Here is a 25,578-nt window from a genome sequence, read left to right as displayed (position 1 = left end):
AGCTGAGGACAGAAGATCAAGAAGAGAGGGAAGGAACTGGGAGAAGGAAAATGGAAATGAGTGCAAGCCAATCTATATTGTCAGTGACACTGCTAGATGGTTAGCAATTTCCTCCCCAATAAATCAACCTCTTGTCTCTGCTCTGTCTTTCTCTATCTCACTCTGACAAACACACGTACACACACACACACACACACACGCACACACACACACACACACACACACACACACACACACACACACACATCTAGTATAGGTTGCAGATAGAGACTGACTGTAAATCTGAACTGAAGGCCCATCTTCTATTACCATTTAATATTTGCTCGCTCCATACCTCTAACCAACCTTTCCCCTCTTTCCATCTTCATATCCCTACAATCCTCTTGTCTCCAGTAGCTTCTCATCCTCTATCCCTCATTCGTGTATCTGATATTCACTCCTATCCTCTCTGCATTTTTGTTTTTCCATTTTCTATTCTCTTAATTTTTCATTTTACCCCCATTAATTTATTCTTCTTTTTCCATTCTTCTTTCATTCTTCTTAAATTCCCCTTCCTCTTTTCATTTTTTGTCATTAGTTCATTCCTGTCATGCTGCCATTGCATAATTCTCTAATCATTCAGAGGAACGAGTGAGACATTTTTCTCATTATCTTATCATATTATCTATCTTCTTACAAAGATGTGTCTTTAAAAAGTATACATACATCTTTTTTATGTTGGGGAGCCTCTTAAAACTTCCTGTTGCCTCCAGGATGGCAATCTCATTGTCGTTTAACCGCCTACAGAGAAGAAAAGAAAAAAAAGGGAAGTTAGGTGTTTATTCTTTCATGAACCAAACCACTTTTTTAAAATCTTTTTTTACAATTAGACTACACACACACGCAATTAAAGCAAAAATCTGCAAGTGAGGAGGGGACTACTGCTTGAAAGTTAGGAGTACTTATAGTGGGTGTTTAAGTATAATGCAGCACAAAACAATAGGATGAGGAGGAAATAAAAATTTGTTGGGGAAAGGAGAGAAGAGGAGGAAAGAAGAGCAATGAATCTTTTCTATGTAGCCATCAATACCAACATTGCCCTAAGCCAAGAGAAAACAGTTTGAGAGATAGGAAGCTAGACATCTGCTTTATTGAGGTAATTTGTACTAAAAGGGTGCTGCTAAAAGGATGCTCTTTGTGTATGTGTTTGCAAAAGCTGTGTAGCGGGAGAAACTGAAAGTTCAGCTCAAGGGGACACTTTCTAATGAGATACAGGGTGTAAAAAGATGGATCAACCTGGATAAAGTCAAAGTGAAAAATATATTACATAGTCTGAGGTAACTTGGTGAATTTGAGCAAATTACACTGATTTTACTGCAGGGTCAATTTGCATATTTTAACCCCAGAGAGGACAGATAAAACATCTGGCCTCTTTAACATAGTATCTACAGCCCTTAGTATCAACTAACAAGGGCAAATAATTCTCAAGACTGATTACAAACTGAACCGTCTAAAGGACTTTTATAGGTAAGACAATGAGACATTAAGAATAACAGAAAGATATATATATATATATATATATATAGGATGGCAAACATCCTTGATTTCCCCTGATAAGTCAGGTTAGGGTACAAGGCTGACGGCTTGTTTCTGTGTGAGTTCCTATGTGAGTTCCTGTGTGGGCATGTTTGTGACCTTAAGAAACCCACCGATTGGTTGTGTTCTTAAGGAACAGGGCGGAGAACTGTCTAGAACAGTTGAAACCTCAATGTGCCCTCTAACCAACCATGAAAGACGAAGTATATGTTTCTGACAGGAAACACACTGGGAATGGACAGAAAGAAAAGGACGGAGGATTGGAGGATACAAAGGTCCACGCAAAAAACAGCACCAAAATAAAGCCAACTAAATGGGAGCTAATGATAGCGGAATTCTGCCATGGTTATCTTGAGTAGCAGTCAAGGCTCAATTCACCATTGTACAACTAACCGCCTCAAGTAATACAGTGACATCCTTCTTGCATCTCCTTTAATGTTACAGTGGTTTCCCTCTGCAACTGTTCTCCATCATCGCAACAGTGGTAATAATACCAGAAGCTCTCCATTCTTCGCATGTTTTAGCTGCTTGCAGTTATACATTAATGGGCAAATCTTTGCTTCAGGCCACATCACAGTTCCTTGTTTGAATAATTGTTCTATATTCTATACCAAAAATTTGTTTAATCTTTTATTGAGCTGTCAATTTGAATTAAATGATAGAAAGTAATGAAAATATTCCTTTAAAAAGCAAAGCAATTAGGGATGTCTGTAGCTTTACCAAAGGTGGATTTATTTGACAAACATAAGATAATAGTCAGTTCATACAAACAAGAAGCAACTACATATTATTTGAAGTGTAGAATGTATTTTTTTATAATTATCTAGATAGTAGTATTTTTTTGTAAATTGACTAACATAACAAAAGTATGTCAAGTGATCTTAAAAGACCTACAGTAATCCTGTTGCCTATTATTTGTTACTCTTGCAGCATTTTTTGCAGGAAATGAATGACCCATTGGGCCTACTTAGTATTCTAGTGTAAGACCCTTCACCAGACATCATGATGGCTCCTGAGGGACTGAAAGGGAGATGGAAAAGACTGCTGAGGTGAATTTAGGTCTGAGAGCTAGAGATGAAACGTGGCATCAGCGATCCGGCACAAAGAAAGGCAGAGGCAGAAAGTTTGTGCATTGCATGGGTGCAGTTATGTGTCTTTGCATGTAAACAAGCATTTCTCGTTTTAATTTACACCATTTAACCCATATATGTTTGCATGTCCATGTTTCCTTTTGTTTATAAAAGCAATGTATAAAGTGAAGTATGTAACCGGTGTATACAGATGAGATATAAGCTGACTTACAGGTCAGTGGTGTGTTCTGGGATGTGTGGAGGTATTCGGGTCAGTTTGAGGTTGGAGCAGTCAACCACTGTTCCTTCACAGCGGCATTTCTCTGGACAAACCAGATCCTGAAAACATTCGCCACTCAGACGGTTGCGGTAGTCCTCCTGACCTGCAATGGAGAGTGGTAGTAGAAGAGAGAAAAAGAACAAAAGATACAAAGAATGGAGGGGGGTGGAAAAGTAATGGTTGAATGTGGGAACATGAAGAAACAGAAAGATAACAGGTTTGGGGGAAGTGAAGGAGAAAGGGAAGGTAAGAGAAATCAGAGTAGTATGGAGAAAAAGAGGAGAAGAGAAAAAATAAAACACCATAGCTACAAGACAGAGACTGAATTTTATAATAAAAATACTGTCCCATTTACAAATAACTGGATGATGAATTTATATATAAACAATACAGAAAACAAACACTTAAAATGTAGGCTAGAATATCTAATGTCGAAAGTATTTCTTTCTATAATATTACTGAATGAAAAATTATACATTTTACTTTAAATTCAGCTAATAAAGATTAGAAAACATAATTAGCAAACTAGCCACTTGAAAGAAATGAAGGACCTACATTAATCAAACTGTATCTACTTCATCAGGTTGCACTAGTTCTTCTAGCATTATACTATAACCTGCATAGGACTGTTGCAAGGAGGAGTAATTCTGCAGGGCTACCTCTGTGAATCAAATTAACAAACAGATATCCAGGTGGTTTATGGAATCATATTGTAGATGGATGTGATTTAACCCCGGATGTTTTTGCGTAACAGGGTGAGCCAGAGACCACTTCTGTTATTTAGATGTAATGTGAGCTGATATCATTTATGACTGCGATTGGCTGTAGAGTAGACCTGGTTTACATCATGCAGCACTTGTGTTTGTGCACCACATATTGCACTCCCTTTATAGTTCTCAAGGTTATCACGACCTTTCTGTCTTCCTCTTGCTTTGTCTTTGTCTGTTTTCAAAATGTCCTTCTTTTCACTAATCTCCAATCAGACTGTTAATACTTTGGCAGAATGTATCTTCAATCCTTTTTGGCCCAAACTCTTTCTCTGATTGTCATCATTAAACAACCAGGCCACTTATTAAGGGTTCGGTTGCAATGCATAATCTTGATTTGAGCCCTGCTTATGATCAATCTATCTTTTGACAGATGTGGTTTCTGTTGTACAATGGAATAATACTTTGGAATAATGCCTCTGGGCTGCCTCTAACCATGCTGGCTGGTAAGTTGATGGGGAAGAAAGAGTGAGGGAGAAAATAAGAAAGAAAGGGGAAGGGGTTGAAGACCAAAGCAAAGAATGAAAGGAATCTTTTTTACCACCTTATTGGGAATAGTGGTCAAGTTTTTCCTCACATGAGTGAGGGAGAGGCAAAGAGGTAGTATAATAAATCATGCAAAACTGAAACACCTCCATGTCACTGGGCAACTTGAATATAGAAAAAGGTGTCAAAAATAGAAAATAATGTCAGTACCTTCTAAAGTTGAAGCATCTGTTCAAAAGCTTATACAGAGTTTAATTTATGCTGGCAGTCCAGCAATCAAGGTGAATGTCTGAGTTCACTCAAATGTGACCCGTGGAGTTTCTGAGCACCAGTAGCACCTTGAATGCTCCCTATTTTAAATGCACTGTGCATGTGCTAGATGGCAACTAAGTACTCGTGTAACCCCATGGCTAGTGCAATAAATAAAAATCTACTGTAAGTTTCATAACTATTCAACGAATCAATTTTTGGTTCATGCAGAAAAAGTTCGTAAAGGCAGAAAAGGTAAGCAAAGCAGTGATAAAAGACAAGTAAGAATTGGAGTTAAAGCTGGCAAATGCTGCACAATAAAAAAACACAATCTAAATTGTGGATGGCTTCGAATTTGAAATATATTTTATGGGGAAACAAATATATCTGACTGCAAGGCTGTTATGATATCTGACTTCACTGCATAATTATCATAACCAAATGCATTTACGATACCGATAAACAGAAAACGTGGGTGGAAGATGGTAATACAAATTAATCTTTGTTTTGAGCTCTTTTATCTTTATTTTATGGCAACTGAATGACACTCAATGGGAGCAGAGGAATCTACATTAAAAAAAGTTTGGATTTCATCCACTGAGATTAAATTTCACAATATTATTATGTGTATTATCAATACAATATCGATATTCAATATCATCGTTATTATTGTAAATACCGATATATAGTGCAAAACCCTTATTTGACATATTTTTTTAAATCTAGCCCAAATCTACATAATGCAAGATTTGGAGAGAAATGTTGACTGCAGATGTAACTAGTTGACAGGAAAGCTCCACCAGTCATTAATACTCACTACGTGATTATCTTTTTAAAGACCATTTATTTCAACCACAGTTACAGCGTTGTAACAGAAGCCATACACGTACATGCAAGCAATCAAAGTGTTTGACGCCCAGTTTTGCTCCAAGACACGTGACCGGCTGGAAGAGGCAGGTAGGTGTGTGCTTGGCGGTCCCTGGCGCTTGACGGAACCATGTGATGTCACAATAGGCGGGGCCACATGGTTAGATCAAGCACAAGAGACAGCTGCACGAACCAATCAGAATGCAGGTCCACACAGGAGGAAGGCGGGGCAACAGAGAGCTGCACCAATCAGTGAGGGAGTAGGGTCCATACAGGATAGGAGAGGCAACAGACAACTGCAGATCCACACAGGAAGGGGGCAGGATCAGAAAAACTGCCCACGGTTAGCAAAAATGTCCACACAGGTCCAGAGAGGAAGAGAGATGCAGGGAGAGGCATGGGACTGCAGAGAGGAAGGGCTGAAGCAAAGACGACAGCCATAACCAGCTTTTGGAGCATTTGTAATCTAGTTATCTAATTATCTTTAAAGGGGAACTCCGGTATTATTAAACCTAGACCTTATTTCTGGCATGAAATACGTTTATCTACTCACCGAGAACAGTTTGGTGAAAGTCGACGTCCTTCGGAAGATATTTAGATTACTCGAGATCCGCATATATCCATATAATGGGAGAGAATGGGGGCATTGACAATACAGCCTCTAAATAAGGCATTATCTGTCTTTATTTCATCAATACTTTAAGACGAATGAATGAATGAACGTGTACTATTGCACTGTTAGCTCATAGCTGCTGTGTTGTTGTTATTGGCGGCTATCGGGGCTTTCTACACACTCGTCTACTGGGATGACGTCATTGACGCGCGCTGCTGCAGCACAGCTTATTTTCTCCGTGCTCTGTGACTAACTTCACACGTAGTTTGCTACAGACAGTTTTGTGCAACATGGCAGGATATTTACCAGATTTTGACGACGTGGAGGACAACTTTGAGTATGATGGACGTCCTTGCCATAGTGAATGAGCTGTGCTGCAGGGGCGGGCGTCTATGACGTCATCCCAGTAGATGAGTGTAGAAAACCCTCTATAAGCCCCCGATAGCCGCCAGTAACAACAACATTGCAGCTATGAACTAACAGTGCAATAGTACGCGTTCATTCATTCATTTGTCTTAAAGTATTGGTGAAATAAAGACACATAATGCCTTATTTAGAGGCTGCATCATTCTCGTTCACTCCTAAATATCTAAACTCCTAAGAATCTAAATATCTTCCGAAGGATGCCGACTTTCACCAAACTACTAGATGCATGTATTTCATGCAAAAAATAAGATCTAGGTTTAAAAAACCGGAGTTCCCTTTTAAGGCGAGGGAAAAAACTTTAGGGAGCTGCTTTCTATTGAATAAGCATAAAATGGAACTCATGTGTACTTTGAATAAAATCCTTTACTGCTTAATGATATTGGTTACGCCAGTAAGGACTCGCCAAAGTTGTTTAACCTGGCATGCACTGGTGTTATGGAGATCAGAAGGGGTGGAAATGTTATATCACAACATACTCTGTCTTACAGGCACACTTTGAATTGCCCGTTGACATGACTTGGCAGCAATTATAGTAACAATCATTTACATGCTTAAAAATCGGTTGTTCACACATTTGGTGAGCTTTTTGTTCCAACATTGTTGCTGCTCGAGTTATTTTCAGTTTCAAGCTCTTCATAAAGCAATACATTTGTGATACAAGGTGACCTCTGGACAGCACAAGTGAAGCACATGCTGCCACAGTCCACTTTGTTGCTCACTTTAAGACAGACACTTAAGCTACTTCAAACAAATTACAAGCATGTCTTTACCTATTTAAATTGATTAACACAAATTGTGTGAAATCACCCAGTTTAACACACTCACACAAGTGGGTAATCACATTCTATAGCTAGTCCCGCTGAGTTAACCGTTGTGTTGCTTCCGTATTGGTATGTCTTGTAATTCGTTCCACCCAAGATGCGCATAAAGGGAAATAACAGTGATATTGCACCACCGCACAAAGGGAAGCACAGGCTGTTCGTGAATGCTTGGGTTTTAGTAAACACATCTAGATCAGAATTTATTCACATATCATGACGCAAGTGTAATGAATATGTGATGTTTAATTGTGCGTTATACCTTTTTACCTGATTAATACAAGAAATGTTTGATTATTGAGTGCATTCAACCCTACCTCCTATAAATAGCTTTTTATTTGGAACAGCAAATAAGTGTTGAACCAGCTTAATGAGGCAGCACAGTTTATTAACAAATATGGCAAGCTGCAAGTACATTGATATTGAATGGATCAGGAAAGTGTTCTGCTTGCAGTGACTTGTTTAGTTTAAGAATTATTGGGATCTTGCTGAAAATGTAAAAAAAACAAAAAAAAAAACAGAATCCTTCCCTAACCCTAACCAAAGAGCTTTTGTAGCCTCAGTGCAAAAAGTTTAGTTCATTATATGAGCGGGGATTTTAGAACCCAGTGTTGGTGTGTTTAGGGGTATCTGTGCAAAGTTCTTGCTTACCTGTGCACCTGAACTTCTTGCCTTTGACCTGGCTAATTCGTTTGTTAGCCAGCCTTCTGGGGTGGCTGCAGCGTGCCCCACTGGTCTCAATTGGGTTGTCAAACAAGTAATCTGCCAGCCACTTCAGGTGACAGTCGCACATAAATGGATTCTGAGCCAGATGACTGCAAGAGATGGAAAGCAGAGGGGATAAAGTTGGAGATGAAAAAGTGAAGAGAGAAGGACTCAGTTGTGATACTCAGTCATTCTGTTTCCACAATGCAATGCAACAACTAATAAAAAGATATTTCTCATTTTCAGGCAGAGGGTTTCCTAGGTTATGTTTTAGGCAGCGGAAACAGTTCTCAGAATAAAGGGATTCTAACACAATCCTCAGTGATAGCTTTTATTGATTAAGGTGAAAGAAGAAAGATAATCACAGATTAGAGGGAAACCAATCATGAAACTTTTCTCTGTCTGAATAAGCATGTTTAGACAACAATGTGTAACTTCAAAGGTTGAGACTAAGGGTGCATTGATGTTTTCATTATATATATGAGTCTGTTATGTATAATTTAGATTTTAAGACCTAGAAAATTAAAACTGCATTTTAAATTTCCCAGAGACCATAGAGATGTCTGGAATTATCTTATTTCCTGGCAAAAACCAACACAATGAACAAGCAAAAATAAATATATAATATTCTAGAAGCTAAGATCATAACATGTTTTGCATTTTTTATGAAAAATTATTGAAATAATCAATCTATCATCAAAATTGTTGCCAATTGTAACAAATCCTTATCATTACCTCTACTAATCCATAATTGGGTTACAAGAGCAGGAGTCTAAGTAAAGAAGGCAAGGATTAAAAGTCCCTGGCCACTTTCTTTACTTTTCATTGCCAAAACCATGGCAAGATCCTCAGACACTCCCAGGAAGAGGGAGTATACAGCATAATCCCTCCAGTGTAATCTGTGTTTGCCTCATGGTCACCTTCCACCTGAACTTGCTTTGAAAACCTCACATGGGAGGTGTCCAGGTGGTCAGCTGCCAATTAATGTGAGTTTACGACACAATCCTGCTGTCCTGTTGTACTTACAGAGTCTTGATGGAGCGTAGAGGGGCGAAGAGTCCTTTACTGATGGTTTGCAGCTTGTTGTCATATAACGACAGCAGGTTGAGGTTCTGTAGGTCTTGGAAGGTGTTGACTCTCAAACAGTTAATTTTGTTGGCATTCAGCAAACTGAAATATGAAGAATTAACACTTATTATTTATTCATAATTGTTTTCTTTATCTTGCTTTATCAATAGTGAGACAAAGTTTAAATGTACAGATTAATGAGCTTTTATTTTTTCTCAGATGGATCTCAACTCCAAACCCATTATTTTTCTCCCCTGTCTTCATCTTCACACTATTTCTTCGTCTGCAACCCCTCCCTTCCCCTCACACTCATGATTACATTTTTTTTTCTGGCTGTGACACATAAATCTGAAAAATGCAGTTTTACATTTTTTCACTCTGGTCTGGAGCAGGAGTGGAATATCAAACATTATGTGTGCAAGTTTAATATCTTGTTATGGTGAGACAGACATAGAAAAGGCATAAAGAAAAAGTGAAAGGCAAATAGGGATGGAAAGGATAGAAATAATAAAGTGAGACAGTGAAGGGACATGTGAAAATTTAATTCAGAGTGACACGGATATACATTTAAGTGAAAGAGAATGGCAGGCAAAATGGAGGTAAATGGCAACTGGAATTGAGAAATGTGATAGAGGGATTAAGTAAATGTCAGGAAAGGCTTTCACCTCTACCCTTCTCTCCTTCTCTCTGTCCTTTCTAACGTGCACCTCATTAGCTAATATGTCAGAGTTATCAGGTTTTTTCCTTCCCTCTTGCCAATCCTCTTTTCTTGCTTCTTTTTTGTCACATTGTCCACTTTTTTGCTCTTCCCTCATACTCACAATTCTCTTTTCTTGTCTTTTGTGGCATTCTTTGTATCTTTGTCTGTCGCACACACTTAACTGTCCACTCTTCTCCACTTTTCTATGTGTGACAGGTAAGTAACTTGGTGCTTGGTAGCTCAGCTCAGCTTAATTGTCTCGAGTTGTTCTAATGAGCGCCTGCATTGGCACAACCTGCTTATACGTCCACACACACAGGTGATACACGCACACACATGCTGCTCTGCGACATATCCACGCCTCATTAGGCAGCTCACAGGGGGAACTAATTACTTGAAACTGCACCAGTAAAACAAAGCAGCACAGAAAACATAAACAACAGACCAATAGCCATACCAAGCAATAAATACAACTTTGCAAAACCAAGACTAATTCATAATTATGACATAATACTGGAGAATCTTGACGTTCTTGCCAGGCTGAACAACTTCTTGGAGATGGGAGGTTTTCATATGTCAGCAGTAAATTATAAAAAGACATATTCCTTCCTTGCATCTGCTGAATGTCTTTTTAGAATGGACCTATGATGTAGCAGGACGCAAATAATAACTAGACATCCAGACACAAATGGAAAAAATATATATATTGTGAATTATCCTAGTAAGTGGCCACATAAGCATGTATATAAAAACATAAAGCATTCGCTGGTTTAACATTCAACATTTTTCATCTGCTGCATCATTACGTCTGGTGGGGTGGTGCTAAATGTTAATGATGTCAGTTCATACATACATTGACATGAACACTACTTTTTATTGCCTCATCCTGCTTCTCTTTGCTCTCTTTTGTAAAGAGTTCTACATTTACATTTATTCTTCCTTATGCCTACAATATGTTGGTTTCCTTCTTTAATTTTCACTCATCCAGCCATCCTTTAATTCATCTATCCAGCCAGTCCTCTACCCCTTCCCCCTCTTTGTTTCTGAGCCTGCAGTATGCATCTAAATGATCCTTTAAGCCTGTAAAAGGTGTTTGTGGGTTAGCTCCACTCATCCTCATTCTCTTTGCTTCACTTCACTTTACGATGGAAAAGCCCAGGACATTAGCTGCTTCTGCAGTGGACTGCGGCATTTGCAAGGACCATATGCCACATACAGTTCTGATATACCTGTGATAGAATTTTTTACTGCATGCTGAACCAGCGCTTCAAATTGAGCCTATGCCGACGAGGACTTATTCAGTATTAATAGTTTTTCTCTTTGAATACGCCACAGGGTTAAAGAACTATGGGAGATTAAAATATCTATTACTGTGCACCAGTTTGTGTCATGTTAAACCTGTTAAGAATGTCGTCTTTGCAGACAAATGTGTGATAGCACAGATGGAGAATTGATGTATGAAGAGGGGGATTCTACAGTGGTAATGATTACAAAGATTTTAGTCTTACATAGCCACACCTTTCTCCAAAGCGCAGTATCAGAATGGTCTCAGCGCACTTAAATTGACATCCTGGTATAGGAGGAAAGTAAACTCACTGATTTGTTTGCATTTGTTTGAATCCATTACAATCATCTAGATCTTTGATAAGCCAATGATGTAGCACTGACAAATACAGGTATGTGAAAAGATCTGTGCCAGTGACGTACACAAATCCTTTGTTGATCTTTAAAGCAACTGAGTCAAAGAAATAAGCAGTCATATCTCATTGCTTGAATCAAAGCTTCATCAAAATTTGCCATTTTCAAGCATGTCGCTTCCATCTCAGAGGTAATAATTACTGGTTATGAAGGAAGATTTGAAAATGGAAACATTCAGATAGCCAATGGGGAACAGCTTCAGTTGAGCTGCAAATCAGCAGGCATATCTTACTATTTGATATCTGGTGAGACAGATGGGGGGTGAAAATAGAAAATTACAATCATGTATTAAAACAATTTAGCCCCATAATATTGACTATAAACTTAACGGTAACGATGGTTTCAGAGGGAAATGTGGTTTTCTGCTGCCAAATACCCAAATCACCATTATTTGCAAAAATCAAGAACAAAAAATAATACAAATGCAGGTGAGCCATTTCATGTTAGTAATAAAATACTTTGTTATGGTATGGGAAATATACAACCCCTGTCACAAAGAAAGAGAGCATATGCAAATTGTTCACCTACATTTAGGAATTAGGACTAGTGCAAATCCCTTTGTATATACTGGTCCCAGGCAAGCAGACTGCACTACATTTTGATTTGCAGAAATGTAAAATGGCAACATTTTTCCGGGAGACTGGGCTTTTCATCAATTCAAATAGTAAACGTTATATCACTGACAAATTCGCCGTAAATATGGGTACTTTGAAATTCTACCAATTACCACAATATACTACAATTTACCTTAACATTTGTCATTTTATAGCACTTTTACATGTGTTTATCCGGAGTATTTTCAGAAATACTGAATGATTAACACCTATATTATGCTTACAAAACTTGCAAGCCCCCAGGTTGAAGCAGTGAGAAATTTGCTCTACAAACTGAGCTCAAGAAGAAACATGGTTTGCACTTTTGTTTTACTGAAGCTAAACAGCCATTCAACCAATCTCTTATTTACCTTTTTGCAGTAATGTATAATACTGTCTGCTAGGGGGTCTACACAAATACACTGAGGTACACACATAACAGCTGACCAGACAGACACTACTCACAGCAGCTGCAGGGAGACCAGTCCATCAAATAATCCCTTAGGGAGCTCAGTAATCTTATTTCCGTAAAGCACCCTGCAAAGGACAGACAATATAGCATAATTTAGGTTGCACAATTCACCATAATAACATGTTAAAACATATGTGTTCTAAAGTTGTTTCTGGCTTAATAAAACCCTTCTATTGGTTTTCAGAACAATATTGCTGATGCTGTTATTTCTTATAATACTCAAAGTGTATAGTACATAGTATCTTGCTTTAATATTGAAATCCTAAACGTAGCAATTTTGAACATTTTAGTTCAAAGTGGAACTGTAGGATTGGTTTGTAAAACAGTGTATGTGTACATTTAAAGTTGATATATTACACTCATTTCCAGATCTTCCAGGTCACAGTGCAAAAGAGTTTTAATACAAACAAATAATATAACAATACTGTTAATATAGACTGTTTTGTGGAAACATTTACATCAATTTAACAAGAAAACCAGAGTTTGAATTCAAGGGCATGCAGTGCCTTCAGCAAATAACCATATAAAACTCATAACACCTCATCGCAAACATTTAAAAAACATTGATAGCCAGGTTCCAAGCATAATCCAGATCAACATTTGGGCTGACATGGATTATTTTTACATATGAACTGTCACGTTTTATGTTTTGATTAATCTTGTGTTCAGGTTATGTTTTCAGGTTCCTCATAAATTTTCCAGGTTAATTTCTTGTCATGTTTTGCCCCTGTCACTTAGTCTCACTCTAGTCTCACTCTATTTTCTGTTTCACAGCTGCACCTCGTCACCAATCACCTCCCCACAGTATATAGTTTCCAGGTTCCCATCACTCATTGCAAAATCCTCACTCACTCTGTCATGCTACAGGCTTGTCTTGTCAAGTAAGGTTTTGCCACCATAGCCATTGTCTTGTTAATTCATAGTCTTGTTCCATAGTCTTGTTTAGTTATCACCATAGTCTTAGTCTTGTTTAGTTTTTTTCAGTTTAAGAATTTTGATAATCCGGCTCAGCCGCGCTTTCTGTTTTTGCCTTGTGGTTTTGGAATAAACCTTTTTGAGTTTTTGAAGTCTGCATCTGGGTCCTCCCTTCCTCCTACACCATCGCTATTAACATGAACTTGAAAGATCAAACATTATACAGAAAAGAAGGAGGAAAAAAACACTTGCACTATAAAATGAAATATTCTGATCAAGTCAGATGAAAACAACCTGTTCATTAGTATTAATAATAAGAAAAATATATGTTTTAGATGTGGGACACTGTATTTTTTAAATAACACACATCTTTGCATGTTATTAAGTGAGAAACTGATTTCAGGAATACATATTTAACCTGACAGGTAACCTGAAAAAAACAGTCTAAATAATTAAGATTAGATATTAAGATTTCACCAACACTTTTAATATGAAACCATTAAGAAATACAAGGTAGACAAGATGCTTTCTTTTCAACATTATTCATGTGTCCAAACCATCTTATATTAACTACATTATGAATATTCAGCTCTTTAAAAGGTGAGGAAGGTGGTTATTATATCTGCATCTAGTAAAAAAATGATCACACTCCTTTAGCTGGAAGCTACTAAAAAACAACTGAAAGTGTTTGCAAGTGTTGGTACATTTTCAGCATAGTTCATCCTGTCTGTCCCTTGTCTGTCTGTCTTATGTTAATGCTCCAAAATTGATTCAAATTAAACCATCCTTTGTTTTCTAAGCACATTCACCATATGCACACCCCTCTACATTGTGTTCCAGTTGTCAACAAGGACTGCAACAACATTTTTCTGCTAAATGTCTGGAAATGCAATTACATTGGCGTCTGGATATATGTTTACATGTCTGTTTGTCTTTGCATATATGTGCATCATACTTACAGTGAGGTGAGTGAGCGAAGACCACTGAAGGCATCTGCAGCGATGTCAGAAATCTGGTTCTTACTCAGGTCACTGGGAAGAGAATGAGATTACTGTAATACACAGTAATGGGGTTCATTCTATGTGAATGTCCTAGAACTGTCTGACAAACGATCATGCAAGAATACATCAGCTGAGGTCAAGGCAAGGGGACAAGAATAAAAAAAGCGGAAGAGACGCACAGTGTGTGAGCAAATGAGGGAGAGAAGAGAGAGTGACAGACGGGGGAGACAAATAAAAAGACAGAGAGAACTAGAGTGTGAAAGAGGAACTGGAAGCTGTGGCATGTTAAATGTATTTTGTGTCATTCACTTCCATTGCTGTATAATATATTATTAAAGTATGCTGTTGAAATGAAGTTAAGACTTCATCTGTGACTGTGTAAGAGAAGATGCACAAGTCAAGCATTTTGATGCATCTGTGCTATACGGATATTTTTCAGCTGTGGGTGTCTGACCTTGTAGTGATGAGAGATTTCAAAACTCTTTTCTTTGTTTACATCATGATGTCATTTCAAAAGGTTGCTTTTTCTTTTTAGAGAAAATTTACAGTAGCTAACAGGCTGATTGAGAATGATAATATCGAACATGTGGACACTACATTCCAGGGTTTTCTGGATGTATTTATTGGTTTATTAAAAGCCTTTAACATCCGAAACTATGCTATGTTAACGATTAACCTTCCCACTACCTTAATCTACTACTAATACTGCTCTGTCAGGCTTTAAAAAAACCTCAACATGTAAAGTCAATGGAGTCAATGCGTGAAGGTGGATAAATTCAGTTTTTGCAGGTTTACCCTCCAGTGCCCCAATGCAGACTCACACCAGAATGTTAAATTGCTGTGCACAAAAGTTAGCAGTTTCACAATGAAGGCTCAACAACACCTTCTTCTCTCCAAAAACACAGTAGAGCTAAGTCTGTCCTTTTGAGATCACATATCCATATTTTTTTTCATTACAAGATACTGACAAAAAGATGCTGAATTTTCAACTCCAGCTACCTTCTCCTTTGCAAATTGTAACATACCTGTTTTGCATGAAGTGAAACTGACACAAATTTGATATTGCAGAACAATAACATATTTAACAACTCTGTTAAGGAGGTAGAAGGGAGCAAAAGACGGCAGCACACCAGGTGCTGTCATGCCAGAGAACAACATTTAAACCCATCCCGTCCAACAGCTTTTTCACTTTTTTACTTTACTGTCAGTCACGGCTGGTTAGAGTCAGGCATTAGAAATACACGGTTGAGGTTAGCCATACAAAACGCACTGTCAAGCTTTACTAATAATATTTACATGGGCACAGGTTCACATTATATCCCTTAAATTCTCCCTGATGCAAAAGACTTCTGCACCTTTACAGCTACACTAGTACGTTTTAAAAATTTTAACCAACATGCACATTACATGTTTTCTTGTGAGACAGGACTCTCCGACCTACCCACTCAAACTTTAGGTAAACTAAATTAATTAAATGGTTGATCAATGCATACTGTACTTATGTATATACTAGCCTGCTGATTCATATTGATTTGTACCTGCTTGTTTGAATTTGTATGTATTTAGATGTGTGTTCAGTTGTGTGTGGGGTGACTCACACTCTCTTGAGCTTCTTGTAGGCAGAAAAGGCTCCAGCTGGGACACTTTTTATCAAGTTCTGCTCCAAACGACTACAGAAAGAAAGGAAACAAAAAGTGAAAGGTAGAATGGAACAAGCTTTAATAAAACTTTAGCAGGTATATTGAACATCCACATTCAATGAAACAGCAAATGAGAAGTTTTGAATAGAATTTCAAATACAGCATATCATGCATGAAAAAACAATTCTCTGCTGTAAAGGTTACCATGAGGGTCAGTTTACTCCACAGCCTGAACAAAAAGTTCAAAAGGTGCCTGTTCCAATCAAATTCTACAAAACATCTCAGCAGGTGTGTCCGTGCTTTGTAGAAAAGTTCGGTAACTCAGTGGGCAATACTGACTTGAGTTTTAAAGCTCAGCACTTTAAGCATGAGCTTACATCGGACCAATCTGATCTGACTGTAAGCATCAGAAGATTGGTCTGGACTGTTGACAAAATGCTGTCATGTTAGTCAATATTAATGTTTTTATTATTAATTATATATTTCAATCCTCTATGTATTCATTTGATCAACACTCTGAGTCAAACTTTTCATGAAAACATTTTGGGCTTCAAAACCTTTTCAGTCTGAAGGCGTATGGAAATTTAATATGCCTGCCTTTATGGAAGACGAAAAAAAAACTCATTACACCAAACTGGTAGTGTTCCACCATTATCGTATGGAGAATCAACAGCACTGCTGCAGGCACACAAGCCCACAGGTAAATTTACTGTAGTTTAGTTTATCCCTTCCCGGGGGTCTATTATAAACATTCATATATGTAGCTCATGCATTCTTTATGTCTCCTTGGTTGTGCAATAAAAAGGAAAAAAGAGATGATGTGCAGAGGGATGGCAGAAAAGGGATGTAAAGACGGTAAAAGAGTAGGTAATAAAAAGGGATAAAAAGAAGAGCATGGAAAAAGAAGGGATGAGGGATGGGGGGGGGATTAGAGTGGAAAAGTGTAAACAACAGGGGAGAAGAGGTGGAAAATCAGAGGAGAGGAGGAGGATGTGGACAGGTCCCAAGGCCAGTCACAGGGTCAGCTGTCAGGATGATAAATGGAAACTAATCCACCCCTCTTCTTCCTTTCATCCCTCTCTTCAGCCCACGCCCAGTCCAGCCAGCTCTTTACTTCCACCCTCCATCTCTTTATTTGCTATCTATCTATCTTGTTTGTATTTTATGACATGGGCATAAAGACAAGTTTTGACCACATTTAAAGGGATTAAATGCAATTTCATTCATTGAACTGATTTGTTATTGCTATTCAATAACTTTTCATTTTAATGAAAACACTTGTGCTGCCCTGGCTTTGAACACAGCACAGTCCTTGCATTATAGTTTCTTGGCTTGCGCTGGCTTCTACATTTCATCAACTGCTTCAAACAAGGGGTCAAAATAAATCAAGCATATATGAGTTCTGACCAAGACAATCTGTACACAGAATATATTACCAATTACATCAGGGAGCAGTTAAAGAAGGTTGAGACAAAGACACTTAAAGGTTCAATATCAAAAGTTATATTAAAGGGGAATGTATTTAAAAAGATATGCAAAAAAAACTGTAAGGTGAAGGGACAAGTAAATGACAACTGAAACAGGATATTGGTTTGGCAGGTGAGCCTAAGCAGAAACAGTGCATACGCACATACACGTTAACAGCTCCCTCACAAAAATCAAAAGACTTTTTCACGTTGAAGCATTAATCATTAAAATATCAAATTGTTTTATCAGCTTCATATTCAACTTGAAGAGTCATACAATTTTTTTTAAATGTACTGTTACATATGAGCACATACACGTTCATTCATTGAACGCATTTGGAAGTGATCCTTGCCAACAACATTCAGAGACATGACTTTGTCTCCATTAAAGGTCTGACAATACATCATCCTATTATACTCTATTGTTTCTGGCTGCTGCAGCAACATTTATCATAATTGATCCAATGCTAATTCTTTGAGTGTGCGTGTGTCCTTGTGATCTGATACGATATGCTGTTTGCTGTGTCTGTCGTGTATTTGACCCTCCAAGAATGCACATTTTGTAGCTCTGTACAGACTTTCTTTGTGCAAACAAAACTTTATATTCTTGTTTGTTTGTGAGTGAGAATCTTTACTTATGCTGGGGAGGTACAACAGTGTTGGTGTAGGGTTGAGGGGGAGAATTGCTCCTTTAGTCACAGAGCAATCAACTAGCTGTCCTCTGTACAAACAAGCAGGAGACAGCGATCAATACGTATATCAAACACGTCCCCCAGTGGTGTGTGTGTGTATGCTTAAATTTGTGTGAAGAAAGCAAGAGATGTGGAAAAGGGGTGGAAAAGTGTAGGGTTTGGCTGCAATATATAACAAATTACAGCTAGAAGACTTACAATGTGCCATAGTTTGGGTTAGAAATGGGATCTAATTCATCATAGTATATCCCAGTTTCCAAAGATTACAATGTGGCTGTATGTGTTGGGTGTATATGGATGTTTAAGTTTCTATGAGGTGAGCTTCCTTTTCATTTAACAACTGGATCAGAAAGTATTTTCCAGCTATTTTTTTCCATCATGTGAACATTTTCAGTTGACATTGCATCCTACACACAAATATTTGCGTATAAATAGTATGAAAGTAAAAAATAAGCAAGCAAATGTGCTTGTCTGACCGTGCAAGAGACATTTACATGAAAATTTGCAGCATTTAAGTAAGATAAAGCCCTCTTACATCTCCACGATGCCCTCTGGGAGGTTTGCTGGTATTTCAGTGAGGCCTTTACGACGACAGTCCACTATGTTGTTGTTACAGCTGCAGCTGGGTGGACACACAGCTACCTGAGGAGCACAAGTCCTTGGTTCTGTCTGTGCTGGACCTGTCGACAGCCAAATACAAATACAAGATTACAGATACAGAAAAAAACAATAGATTAAGATTGGCTTCTATTTCATTGAATATGTGATTGCTTTCATTGGTCTACTGCCAAGTATGATGAGGAAATTAGGTAATGACTCCATGCCTGGACCTACTTTTGCATTTGCACATACAAATTCTGTAATCACGGTTTGGCTAATCTTCTATTTCAAGATTCTTTATGATGTTTTTGTATATGTCATTTGACTTTCTCCTTGTGTGATGGCTGTTGTGTTGATTTTTTTTGTGTTGCATGGTCTTCTTTTTGAAAACATACAATCTTTAGATATGAAACAAGAAGAAACTGATCATCTGCTCAAAACAAGCTCATAAAATATCACCAGATATGAGCAAGAGAGAGAGGATAAAACAAAAGAGGTTGAAACTGTAGGAACGCAGGCAGGAGAGAAAGAGGAAAAGTGGAAAAGACAGGCAGGAAAAGTAACAGAACGAAAGCAAAATATGATATCTGTTAAAAATCAGAACGAAAGGACAATAAGAGCACAGAACGTAGAGACTGACAGAGACACGTCTGTTATTGACATTTTAAGTTAGAGGGGAATGAGGAGAGGTGGCCTGCTGTGAAACAAATGAACAGAAAATACTCAAGGCTAATACAGAGGGAGCTGCCTGACAGTCTATTAGCACAAAGGGCTGAATCAGAGCCCTATAAACATTGCCTGCACTGTCTGCAGCTGATAACACAACTGCTCTTATACTGGGCTTTTAGCTGATTACAAGCTGGACACGATGTAATTCTTTCAGAATTATCAATTTGGCACTAAGGTGTCTGGAGGCTAAAACAATACAGCTTTGGTCTTGAGGTGTATTACATTCTCTATGCTGTATGTCTCCCAGTCAAAAAGTCAACTGCCATAAGCACTACACTACACAATGAACTTAACTCAAATCCAATCTTTAAATTTTATCATACAAATGTGACTGTTGCTGAAAAAGTCAGCTTTGGGAATTATCAATTTCTCTCTTAAAGTTCTTTAATCATTGTGGTCTTGTTAAAATGGAGTAGAAGCTAGTATAAATCTCAGCTCAAAACATTTAGCTTTAAGGCGCTCTATGTCAATACTATAATGTAATAGCTCAGTCACTGATCACCAGCTGGTCCTTGTAGGTTTCAAATTGTGTTTCTCTGTGTGCTGGCTGGCCAGGCCCTGAGTAGTCTCATGTAAAACAACATGTAAGCAGGCTTGGTGCATTTTCCACACTGATTAAGTATCCACTGCAGGTTCTAGTTGGAGTGACTTGCAGATTATAGGACTGTCCGAGAGAGCAGACCAAGGACTACTGTTGCACATTACAGTTCAAGATGTCAAAAGTAGAGTCCATTTATGGAATGCAAGACTTGCTTAAGAGGTAGATGAATGGCATTAAAGGACTAGACAGCTGAAACTGAATTTTCAAAATAAAATACTTACATGTGGCACCTTTAAACAGATATAATAAGTGACACTAACAGCTAGCTAAGCAGACTTTTATAAAAGAATACCATCCTGACTGTAAAGATTTATCCTCTGAGGTGATATTTGAGACAAATCGAATGTATGTGGGTTACTGTCAACTCACCATTGCAGACAAAATCCTTCTTCTGCACATCTGGGACATTGAGGCCCCTCATGTGGGCAGGGGCCATGCACTGGGTGAAGGGAGCCAAGCCCCGCCTGGCTCTGAGCCAATCAGAGAGCCAGGCAAGGTGACAGTCACAGTGGAGGTTGTTGGAGTGCAAACGGCTGAGGAGAGATGGAGAAAAAGATACATATTGCTGAGACTTCACATTATGTTATCCAATTTCAATCAAAATTTGATTATTTCACATCAAATGTTTGACTTCTGAGAAAATTTCAAAGGAACCTTCTCAATAACAACACATCAAGTGCAAAGACATGAAATATGGTTAAGTTAATTATTTCAGACAGCTTACATGCTGGGGGCATAATCATGAAGCTGATACTTTGGTGAAACAGACACACAAACAAAAAAAATATTATGTTTTAAGGGCTTATTTCCCAAAGGTCTATGAACCTATGACTCCCTTGACAGACAGAGTAGCTAAACACAGCTAAATCACAGCTTATTCAAGGGTTTGACTCTTCTCTGAAACCATTACTTTTTGGTTTAGTTTCAGCTTGGCTCCTCTAAATCACAAGGTTCTGAGTATTCTATCAAAACACGTCTTTTTATTTTTGCCTTTCAGTCAATGCTTGGATATGTTTAAGCACAAAAAAGTATTTGGCTGAACTCTGGAAACATCATGGTTTGATTTTAAGGACACTTTATCATAACCCTGGACATTTTGTGATATTGCAATGCCAATGGGCCCTGACAAAGCTGCCTGTAACGAAGCAGGAGTGAAACAGAGTTCAATAAAGACAGCTTAAAGGGTTAGTTCAAGGTTTTTAAAAAAGCAAATTTTTTCAGCTAGTTCAGACACACCATTTATGTAGCCATTTCACTTCACTCTGATACAGTAGAGATGATTAAAATGTCATCACAGAATTGAAATTGGACACTCCGAGTGATAAGTGATTCTTATTTTTGCTGAGCAACTATCCTTGTTGGTGGATGTAAAGTAAAAGTTAAAAAATCATGAATTGGCAATGGTAAATCATCGGGATGATTCTGTTTCCATCAGGTGATATCGCTGAAGATCCTAGTGCGACTTACAACTGCTAATTTTATATTATTGTTTCATTTCACACTAATAGGCTGTTTAATTTTAACTTGTTGCATTGATTAAAGAGAATTGCTCAGGATGGAATGCATCAGGTGCCGTTTCACAGAACTTAGGCTGCACTGTATGCGAAGAGACGATGAGGAGGAGGAGGAGGAGGAGGAGGAGAAGGGCAGTTGAACAGCAGAATGTCTTGTCAGCTTATTATATGCCAGCCGGGATATCTAGCCTTTCAGAGGACAGGCCTCCTTTTGTAATAAAGCAGAGGACAAATCCTGTTATGGAACAGAGATGGTCTCATTGATGCTAGCAGCGGGGGCAGTAGGATTTAATACCGCTCTCCCATTATAAATCCAGTTTATAGTCAAACCCCTGCCTGGAGATAGCCACGTCTTGGCCCACCCCCCTGCTTAGTCTTAATTACTGACAAGTAGGATTAAAACACAAGGGAGAATGGGAACAAGCAGGGGGTGTATAGAGAAAGTGCTGTGTTTGTGTGTGTGTGGACTGTATTTGTAAGCAAGCTTGATTGTGTCTGCTGCACTTACTTTTTGAGGGTGACTACAGGCATTGTGCATGGTGGGTCATTGTGTATCTGTCTTTGTGTGTCTTTATTATTAGTAGCTTCCTCAGAGAGTTACTGGGCACATCTTTAGTACAGTGAATTACACTTACACTCATACACAGACACACTCAAGCAGCGATAGCTCTAATCTTTTCATTGGTTCACATTTCTGAGTGAAAGAAACTGAGGTGATATCATTACTGCTAATAGAATACGTGGAAACGACAGGAAAAAAAGGAAAGAAAAGTGGGAGAACAGAAAAGAGGGAGATGCGTCAATAGAGTCAAGCTCTGTTAATCATATCAGACACATCACCAAGCATTTTATTGAATGAGTCATTTTATTAAAGCAGCAATTTTAGTTCTGATAGCTGAGAGCAGGAAGTTGGAAGAGACACAAAATTTAATGGCAAGAGGGAGGCAAGAAGGGTGAGGATGAAGATGGACAATGTGAGAGAGGAAGAAGATAGGCTGAGATCTGGACACTGCAAATAAAGAAGGTGGGGGGGGCAAATATAAAGGGTGGAAAGAAAAGGATGAGGGGAGGAGGACAAAGAAAGAAAAGGTAAGGAGGAAGGAGAAAGGAACTAAAAGAGCTGAACTGAAGCAGAAAAGCAAACACAGTTGGAGAAATAAAGTGAGCCTAGACATTTTGAAGAGCAATTAAAGGGGAGCACGTAATGAAGGACAAGAAAAAAAAGAAAAAAAGAAAGACTTTATGGGAGATAATAGCAGACGTTCGGTAGATATAGTTAAAGAAGGATGGGCAAAATATGAAATGTGATGCATAAACACTGAGGAGGAGGATATGGGAGCAAGAAGAAAGGAGGAAATCAGAGGAGACAGTCACTCAGTGTTGACAGAAAACAATAGCAGACAAGGGTGTCTGATTAAAAGATATTGGATATTGGTAACTCTACGCTCAATCTGCTGGAAACTGTGTAGCGATGCTCCGGTTTGAAATCCAATTTCAAAGAGCTGATTTCAAGCTGTATTGCCACTACAACAGTAGGAGTGTTGAGAAAAAATAGAAACCCTGCTATTTGTGATTGGGTGTTGATGAACGGTGCTGGTCAAAAGTCAAACAACATAAATGGTTGTAAAAGATTAGTGGAACTCTGCAAAAGTAGCTTTCTTTTCTTTAGTTGTGTTGTGTTCTTAATCCTTATTTCTGAATGTTAAGTAGAGCTATGTGACCACACAAGAGCCTCTTAAAAACAAAGATTTGGGGAGGAAATCCCATTCTATGCATGCTGGTTTGATGGAATTCAACCCTAGAGTGGCTTGTAGGAATGCAACCCATGGTCTTGCCTCTCAGATAGTCCCACGAGATTATGGGCTGAGACTCCCTTTAAATGTTGTGCCATCGCCTTGGCAACTGTAAGATCTCTTTTATACAAGTGAATAAAGAAAAAAAAACACAAAAAAACATAAATCAAAGCTCTCTTCCAATCTATCTGAGGGGGTGATTTGGTTTGAGGTTCACGTTGCAGCACATGTGTGTGTGTGCTCACATCAGGAACATCAGTAGAGGGGGTTTCTTCTAATGAATCAAAGCAGATTGAACAAGAGAGCCTACACAAGCCTTTCTTGTGGCATTAATGAGGTTACCATTACTCAAGTGTGGATGCATGCGTATGTGTGTGTGTGTGTGTGTGTGTGTGTGTTTGAAGGGGGTATGAGTCTTTTAGTGTGTAATAGCCACATGATTATTCACAGTCATGAAACAATGGAAGAATTGGTCTCTTATTATGGCACGATTAGATGATGACATACAGACCCTGCTGCTATGCGCTGTGTGTTTATTTGATTATATGGTGTGTGTGTGTGTGTGTGTGTGTGTGTGTGTGAATGTATGAACATTGGTTCATTAGCTCTCTGTGCATACACGTTCATTGTACAACTGCAGAGTCCGTGTTTGTCTGCATCTACAGTATATGTTAATAGCTCTCAGTGTGTGTGTTATACTCACAGTGTCCGAAGCTTGGGCATGTGGTTGAAGCTGGACAACGGGATGAGGGTGATGTTGTTGTTGTTAAGGGTGCTGGATGGAGAGACAAAGAGAGGGGAAAAGACGAAAGATCAGAAAGACAGATAAAATAATACTTATTGAGCCATTTATTGGACCTGCTTTTTTTTATATAAAAGCAGGTTCAAGACCTTATCTATTTCATCTTTAGAAAAACACAGCTGCTTGTCCAAATCAAGAGTGGGACGGAGTGGTCACTATATTTCCAACTAAATCATCGGTGTGCATTCACAAAACATTTCAAAATTAAATAAAGCAACAGAAAACAACTTTTATTGAAAATACAAAACACAAATTTCAACCGAAGTTAATGTTCGACATGAACACTACTAAGGAGTTTACTAAGGAGTCTATATCATTCTTTATGCTTATGTGGTGTTTCCTTGTCCATCAGTGAGTTGTACAGTGTAGGTTTAACATGCATGTAAAATGTTTACAAAGTCACAAAGCCAAAAGAAAACAAGATGTTATTCTCTCCCACAGAAGAAGCTGCACCTGAACTGCATCAAACACATCATTTGTGGTCAAGCGTGTTCTTTCTTAACTCAATTACATCACCATGTCAACCTCCACATTAGTTTGGCGAAAAATAATGAATCATTGTCTGTACGCTCCCAGCTTTGATCAATAAACTGATCAGGACATACAATCAGAGCACATAAGGCTATTTGGGAGGTGGACCTTAAAGAGTCAGAAGCTAAAACAGCTTTTCAGACAGAATATGGCGAGAGGCGCTGCAGCAATGTCCAGAACACAAAACTACATTTTTAAAGCATCTGTACAAATTCCAGCAGATTAAATACAAACATAATATGAGCTCTTATTCTCCTTTTTTGTACACCTGTTTTGGGTGAGACTTTAATTATCAAAATACATTTAGCTGAGTAACTGACTTCAAGAGCTTTGAGAATTTACTGATAAATGATTCAATGACTTTTACACTGATATCACATTTTGTCCACCCCCAAAATCCCATTTATGAAAACATATTCAATTATTCTAGCAGAAATAATCAGGTGTTATTGTTGGTTTGTCTTTTCTACTGTTAAACCACATTTTTGTCAATAAAATTACAGTTGCTTTTTACAAAAAATCCAAAACCTATTATGGAAAAAACACTTAAAAAAATCACCTCAAGTTATATTTCAAATCAGACTTAAGAGGGACTGCATTTGTGAATTGTGATTCTCTCCAGGTTACTGTTGTTGTGTAGCCATGACATGGACTTTTGACCCATTATTCATTAATACACATACAAAAACATGAAGCTACACTCCTTTGATCTGCAACTGCTCTTCAAAGCTAAGTCTGTCACTGCCGTCTCTGACTATTAGCTTTCTCATAATCTACAGTGTATCATATGCAGGACTGACCTAAAGAGAAGGTTGACTGTCATCACTGTGCAACCAATAAGGGATACATCCACATGCAAGCCCAGTGAGAATGTAGAAGAAACACAATGCCTATAGATTCTCTGTTG

At 38.2% G+C, this 25,578-nt stretch overlaps 1 protein-coding gene across 1 annotated transcript in view; it reads right to left on the bottom strand.

The window, feature by feature from the left end:
• Positions 1-25,578, bottom strand: part of slit3 (slit homolog 3 (Drosophila)) — a 244,166-nt gene that overhangs the window by 45,829 nt on the left and 172,759 nt on the right. The window contains exons 7-16 of the mRNA XM_072395321.1: positions 24,042-24,113; positions 20,401-20,564; positions 18,637-18,781; positions 15,902-15,973; positions 14,262-14,333; positions 12,381-12,452; positions 8,883-9,026; positions 7,803-7,966; positions 2,878-3,028; positions 706-780 (exon numbers count right to left, since the gene is read on the bottom strand). Of these exons, the coding sequence (XP_072251422.1) occupies positions 706-780; positions 2,878-3,028; positions 7,803-7,966; positions 8,883-9,026; positions 12,381-12,452; positions 14,262-14,333; positions 15,902-15,973; positions 18,637-18,781; positions 20,401-20,564; positions 24,042-24,113 (1,131 nt within the window). The remainder of the gene's footprint in view (positions 1-705; positions 781-2,877; positions 3,029-7,802; positions 7,967-8,882; positions 9,027-12,380; positions 12,453-14,261; positions 14,334-15,901; positions 15,974-18,636; positions 18,782-20,400; positions 20,565-24,041; positions 24,114-25,578) is intronic.

The sequence above is a fragment of the Leuresthes tenuis genome, unplaced genomic scaffold (assembly GCF_036924035.1).
Source record: "Leuresthes tenuis unplaced genomic scaffold, fLeuTen1.0.hap1 SCAF_11, whole genome shotgun sequence".
In the NCBI taxonomy this organism is placed as follows: Eukaryota; Metazoa; Chordata; class Actinopteri; order Atheriniformes; family Atherinopsidae; genus Leuresthes; species Leuresthes tenuis.
This window is presented reverse-complemented; position numbering and strand designations above follow the sequence as displayed.